The 7,382-nt window shown below is 35.3% G+C and overlaps 1 protein-coding gene across 1 annotated transcript; it reads right to left on the bottom strand.

Moving 5' to 3' along the window:
- Positions 1-1,286: 1,286 nt before the first annotated feature.
- On the bottom strand, positions 1,287-6,789 carry LOC107773391 (probable 1-deoxy-D-xylulose-5-phosphate synthase 2, chloroplastic). The gene is given in 10 exon segments (NM_001325159.1): positions 1,287-1,625; positions 2,145-2,429; positions 3,045-3,326; positions 3,410-3,717; positions 3,981-4,254; positions 4,521-4,792; positions 5,136-5,286; positions 5,715-5,879; positions 5,987-6,151; positions 6,630-6,789. Coding segments are annotated over 10 exon segments (2,142 nt in total). The 5' UTR covers positions 6,723-6,789; the 3' UTR covers positions 1,287-1,478.
- Positions 6,790-7,382: the final 593 nt, after the last annotated feature.

Here is a 7,382-nt window from a genome sequence, read left to right as displayed (position 1 = left end):
ATCAAGGACCTTATCAAATTAATCAAGCAATTAATAACAATGATAAAAGAATATCAAATGCCATATATTTTTGTATCAAATAACGTTCACAAAAATATGTTCAAATCATCAAATATAATATTGGATCTAGGGCATATCTACTATATCCCTAACAATGGGATCATAGTCCTCTTTCTTTTCCATTTGCTCATTCCTCTCTTTTGTTGCTTCCATTGTTTTTTTTTTTCACTCTTTCTGTTGCTAAAGAACTGCTACTTTGCTACTTGTGCAATGAAGATTCAAAATTTTAAACCCGATTATTTGTCAAGACACCCAATCGAACCCGAATCCAATTTCGCAGACCCGAAATTTTAAACTCAAGCTTCGAGCTCCTTTAATGGAGTCTTAAACTTTCTCTTTTGTACTAGGAACTTTAGTAAAGTTACAACCAGAATTTGTGTAAGAATTTTTTTCTCATTTTTTGTTATTTTTTAATTGAAATCATCAAAGTTACTCGCTTTTTAGAGCGTGCAATCACGCATTTTACCCAGCTCAGCAATCCATATGCCACATATGCTTGGTTAACGGTCAGAGAGGTTTAAAGTAACGTATTTTAAAAACTATGAGTGTTCATATGAAACTTCGTAGAGTATCAGGACCGGAATGATAAAGCGTGACAAGTAGAAGTGTTTATTAGGCTATTCTGCCTTTTTTGAATTCAATTATAATTTAGTTTTAATATATAATAGTCAACTTACTTAATTTTATTGTTTTTCAAATCCCACCCTTAAAATTAAAAGCTTCAAATTGTAATTTATCGCGCTTCAGAAGTAGAAAATGCAAATCCTAGTTTAGTTTTAATATATAATAGTCAACTTACTTAAGTTAAATCTTCTTCAAATGACTCCCTTTAAATTAAAAGTCTCAAATCCAATTTATCGCGCTTCAGAAGTAGAAAAATGCAAATCCTTCTTCCACAACTTTCTTCAACAATCACTTTGATAAAGTAGCGGATATTCGTCAACTCTGACTTGGCAATGACAACTAATTAAGAGTTTAAGGCTTTTCTTCGGTTTTTTAACTATTAGCACACTTTTAATCTTGATTTGTTTAGTAAGTTTTTTTTATAACTTTTGAAGTTTGAATACCCTTTTGATCATAGACCCTTTTTTTAATTGAGAAAAAGCTAGAAATTTTAAAGTTTGAAACAGTCTTAAATCAAATACCTTCCCTTTCTGTAGCACCTATTTTGCGAAGAAATCTCTCTCTTTGTTCTATGCTTTCTATTTCTTTAGAACTTCTTTTTATTTGTACTTGGATGATAAGTCATCATAATCATTGAGTTTTCAATTAGCATACAATGGTGCCTCCGCCGTGCTCAAATCCTGGGTCCGCCTATGTATACATCTTATTAATTCATTGCTAAAACAATGAAACATTTTCCTGGATCTATAATCTTAATCCTTCCCTTAAATTCAATAGAGTTTCACTTAGCAAATCTAATTTACTAGAAGAGCTTCCTTTGGTCTTCCCAATAGTGTTAATACTGTAGCAGATATATGCCTAGATGACAAACCAGCTGCTTCAATCTGATCAAGTGGTGATCCATGATCTATGTATCTATCTGGAAGTACCATTGACCTCAACTGCAAAATTCAAAACACAAAAAAGAACAAGAAAAATGACAAATCTACTGTCAGAAAAGATTCTTGAATTTTTTATATTTTAATGTGTTTGGTATGACATAAGTCATTTTCCATCAAGGCAGCCCGGTGCACTAAGCTCCCGCTATGCGTGAGGTCCAAGGAAGGACCGGACCACAGGGGTCTATTGTATGCAGTCTTTCCATAAGTCATTTTTCATCAATCTAGAAAATCATTTTTCGGTGTTTGGTTAATGATTTGATTAAATTTTTGAGTTCTAAAGATTAATAATAATGTCGTCAGTTAAAGCAAGTAATATGAATTAGAAGTTAAGATAGTTGTAGGAAAAACTAACTTTCCGTCTATAAGTTAGGGAAGTCATTTTCCTCCTTTTGACGTAAAATGTTTTCCTCAGGAAATGTTTTCTGGTAATCAAACACCAGAAAATGATTTCCTCTTAAAAAATTTCTTTCCTGAAAAGTGACTTTCGTCGTACCAATCACACTTTCATAATATTTTTACCTTAAGGGGTCCATCCAAAATACTGTTTACGCTTAGGAAGTGAGAAACATGTGAGCCAAATCCTCCAATTGATCCTTCTTCAACAGTGATCAAGATTTCATGTTCTTTGGCTAATCTCTTAATAAGATCAGCATCCAATGGTTTGCAGAACCGAGCATCGGCTACTGTTACTCTTACATTATGTGTATTTAGGATGTCTGCAGCTCCCAAACATTGTTGTACTATGGAACCATATCCTAGAATGGCAATCCTTTCACCTTCTCTCAGTATTCTTCCCTTACCAACCTGTTGATATTACAATATAGACATAAATGCCAACATAATTTAGAGCCTATTTGGTTTAACTGATCGAGAGTAGCTGATAAACATCAAATGTTGAAAAAAATATACTCTAAGTGGTGATATTGATTCTATAAATAAGTCTTTACGTATTTGGATAGAGTGGTGAAGCTGATAATACGCAGTTGATGTTTCGTTGTAGAAGTGCTAATAAATACTTTTCTGTCAAAATGACTAAAATATCCTTAAATTTTCTTTTTTAGAAGTAAAAGTTAGAAACATATCTTTACAAGGAGAAGTACGAACGATAGAAATGAAATAGAGAGGAGTTAAAGGTTTTGTTTTGGGAAAGGTATTTCGAGAAGTACAAAAGATATTAGGGATAAAATAATAAAAATCTTGATCAAACCAAAAATGCTTATAAGTTGAGTTGAGGGTGACCAACTTATGACGTTTTGGTTGGTTTTGGCTTATAAGTACCTTTTGTGTTTATCAAATATGTAAATATGCAAACAAGTGCTTATAAGCTGGTTTGATCAGCTTATGAGCTTACAAAAAAAAACACGTCAAAGGCATTTTTATGGAGATGTTACTAGAGGTGAATTGGTAATGAATTTGTACCTCAATTGGTATTCCTTTATTGTTTGGAGGAAGAAGGGCACCAACTCCATTTCCTCTAGGAAATCTGAAACAACTAGGCCTATCATCAATAGCTGCTGCTGTTGCAACCATATGCATTAGCTCTGCTTCATCTGATGGAGCCATGACTACCATATTAGGTAAACAAGCCATGTATGTGACGTCAAATGCTCCACAATGTGTTGGACCATCTGCACCAACCAAACCAGCTCGGTCCATTGCAAACCGGACAGGTAGCTTCTGAAGATCCACATCGTGCACCACCTTTTTTACAATTATGCAACGTTAGTACAGCAATCCGAAAGGTGTGGCGTGCTTCAAGTGTTATGTTACGGCCTCTTAGTTACCTGGTCATAGCCTCGTTGTAAGAACGAGGAGTAAATGGCACAGAACGGTTTTAGGCCTTCTGTAGCTAAACCAGCTGCAAAGGTAACAGCATGTTGTTCAGCAATGCCAACATCAAAACAACGTTCCGGGAATTGTTTCTGGAAATAATTGAGGCCAGTTCCACCACCCATTGCAGCATGTATAGCTACAATCTTATTATCAACTTCAGCTTCTTTAATCAGGGATTCAGCAAAGTATTGAGTATATGAAAGCGTAGGTGATTTAGCCTTAAATTGCTTTCCTGTTTTTGGATCAAACTGTGCCACCCCTGAAAATTACAAACATAAAACCTTAGTCCTCTTCAAAATTTTACAACATAAGAAAAAGGCAGCCTGGTGCACTATGTTTCTACTATGCGCAGGCTCCGGGGAAGGGCCGGACCACAAGGGTCTATTGTACTCAGCCTTACCCTGCATTTCTGCAAGAGACTGTTTTCATGGCTTGAACCTGTGACCTCCTTTCCTGGTCACATGACAGCAACTTTACCAGCAAAATTTTACAACATGTAATATTTTTATTTTACTGCCTTACCATGCATTTTATCAGCTGCTGCTTCAGCAGGAGGATAGCCTTTTCCTTTCTCTGTTACAATGTGAATTAGAACTGGTCCTGGTGCTGGCATTGATTTTACCTTCTTTAAAATAGTAATCAAATCTTCAATATTATGACCATCTACTGGACCAATATAATATAATCCTAACTCCTCAAAAAGAGTTGAACAAGAAGCACTAATCATTCCCCTTGCATATTCATCAACTTTAGCTGCAACTTCATGTGCTTGAGGTCCAATTTGCTTTGTTATGCTCTACAAAAACACAAGAAACATCCTTAACATTTAACAACTTTGCCTAGTCTCAATCCTTAAATAATAAAAAAAAGGTTGCCCAGTGTAATAAGCTCCAGCTATGCGTGGGGTTCGGGAAGGACTGGACCACAAGGGTCTATTGTATGCGGCCTTATCCTACATTTCTGCAAGAGGCTGTTTACACGACTCGAACCCGTGACCTCCTGGTCACATGGTAACAACTTTACCAGTTACGCCATACTAAACGAAAAATGAACCCGATATACCTTTGCAGTTTCGCGAAGTTGTCTAAACTTAGTACTAGCTTGGATTTTGCTTAAGGCACTACTGAGTGCTCCAACTGGAGTTGCAGGGCCATCTAAAGTTGCAGTTGGTAAAGAAACTTGTTCATTATCATTTAATATGACAATAAGATTCGTGTCGAGAAATCCTGCATTATTCATGGCCTCATATGCTTGTCCTGCAGTCATTGCTCCATCTCCAATCACAGAAATGACATGGTTGTTTTTCCCTAAAAGATCTCGCGCAACTGCCATGCCTGCAACACATCATTTAACCTAAATAAATTCGGAATTTATTCGGGATTTGTATACTTTTTTCCTAGTAAAAATATACCAGTTCAGACCCAATTGTCAAAGGTATTATCTGCTCTAGCCCAACCTTTGGGCCCTCATGCTTTTGTCACCTTTGGCTTTAAACCAAAAATGCGCTTCAATGAGATTCGAATCTTGAACTCGCCTTTTTATAGCGTCAATTTTCCACCCTATTCCGATGTGGGATTTGCCCATGATAAGTTTTACAGCCAACCTCTTTTCGAGTTCAACCGCCAGCTATCTCTGAGCTATTAGATAAAGTAATATAATGTGAATGGGAAATATTACCTAGACCAGCAGAGATGCTAGTTGAACTATGCCCTGCACCAAAAGCATCATAGATGCTCTCATCCCTTTTAGGAAATGGTGCTAGCCCTGAAGTCTTTCTAATAGTATGCATTTTAGACCTCCTTCCTGTCAAGATTTTATGTGCATATGCCTGCAAATATTATTGTCCACTTTAGTTTGCTATATATAAAAAATTATGGAAATATCTATTCTTCGGGAAAATAAAGGGCAGCCTGGTGCACTAAGCTCTCGTTATGCATGGGGTCCGAGGAAGGGCCGGACCACAAGGGTCTATTGTATGTAGCATTACCCTGCATTTCTGCAAGAGGCTGTTTCTACAGCTCGAACCCGTGACCTCCTGGTCATATGGCAGCAACTTTACTAGTTACGCCAAGGCTCCCCTTTCTATGCACTAAGCTCCCGCTATGCGCCGGATCTGAGGAAGGGCTGGACCACAAGGGTGCAACATTACCAAGGTTCGAACCCATGACCTCGGTCACATGGCAACAACTTTACCAGTTATGCCAAAACTCCCCTTCTTATTCTTCAGGAAAATAAAAAGAATTAAGATTTCATCACCTGATGACCAACATCCCATATAATTCTATCATCAGGAGTATCAAAAACATGGTGCAAAGCCACAGTTAAATCCACTACACCTAAACTTGAACTCAAATGGCCTCCTGTCTTTGCCACTGAGTACACAATCTCTGCTCTTACTTCTGCAGCTAATTGTTCAAGATCCTGTTTTTTTTTTTTTTTTTTTTGAAAAATACATATAAAAGAACTCATCAAATAATCCAAAAAATAATTACAAGCTTTAACTTTTAATGATTTGATTAGTAATTTACCAATTTGGATAGAATTTTCATATTCTTTGGATAATTGATTGTATCCAAAAATGGTGTAGGTGGCTTTTCTCCTGAAAAATCAATTTGCCAACTATCTTTTTCTTTCTTTATTACCATCTTTCCATTATGTTCTTCTGATCCATGCATGGAAGCTTTTACAAGAAACTGAAACAAGGACAATTAAAGATTAGTCGGGCCAGTAAATTTCAGATACGGACAGTTAACTTTACATAAAAAATAGATACAATCAGACCTATCTGTAACAGCATCCCTATATAACAATCATTCACTGTCATTCATTGTAAAAATCATATTTTCCTCGAAACCGATTTTTATATTATATTTATATATATCCTCTGTAATAGCACTTCACTATATTTTCCTCGAAACCGATTTTTATGTTATATTTATATATATCCTCTATAACAACATTTCACTATAGCCGCCAAAAAATAACGGAACAAATGAGGTTGTCATAGAAAGATTTGACTGTAGCAACAAACCTACTGAGAATCGTCTTGGAAGGGTATAATGTACACAGACCTTACCTCGACCTTTGTGAAAATAGAAAGGCTGTTTCCGGTATAACCTCAGCAAAATAAAATTTTCCAAGAAAATCAAATGGGGTATCTTTTTTACTTACCTTTTTCCTTGACAAATTGTGAAATCTTGGAGTCGTCAAATATGGTGAAGTAGGCTGGTTAATTTTGAATGCAGAACCTGAAGAAACTGCCATATTGTATAATGATGAAGTTAACTTTGCTCAGAGAGAAAAATGAACAAAGTCTAAAATGAAGTTGATTGAATTATTGGACACAAGAGAAGAGGGGGACAGAATTTATAATTTGTGACAAGAAAGAGAGTCTTCCCTTGAATATAAATAGCAAATATCAATTCCCCATGAAATATTTGTCTGTACTCTCCAGATGACAAATATTATTATTCTGCTACTTTTCTAGCTCCAAATATTTATGACAATTTATAATATATTTAAGTTATATACGCCGACATTAAAAATTGCTCTTAAATTAGAAAGTAAAGAGTCATATTATTATACAGCCGATCCTAATTTGTTAGGGATTGAGACCTACACCAACATAGAAAAATCTGGTGAACTTAGTTTAACCTACTATAGCATGTTACTTATTATTTTTATCATATTATTAATAAAATGTTAATTATAAAGATTTACCAATAACTCTTGATAAAAAAAATATTTACATTTAGTTGTCTTATAAGTGCCCTGATTACTACATATTTTCTACATTGTTAGCCCATATATAAAACTTGAATTCACTTTTTATATCACTTCGGTTATGACAATTTAGTAATAATCAATAAGATAAAAACTACATTTTTCACTTGGAAAGTTGGAATCTTTTTTACTGTAAGGATA

The sequence above is a fragment of the Nicotiana tabacum genome, unplaced genomic scaffold (genome assembly GCF_000715075.1).
Source record: "Nicotiana tabacum cultivar K326 unplaced genomic scaffold, ASM71507v2 Un00011, whole genome shotgun sequence".
Lineage (NCBI taxonomy): Eukaryota > Viridiplantae > Streptophyta > Magnoliopsida > Solanales > Solanaceae > Nicotiana > Nicotiana tabacum.
The sequence above is the reverse complement of the archived record's forward strand: the minus strand, read 5'-3'. Positions and strand labels throughout refer to the sequence as shown.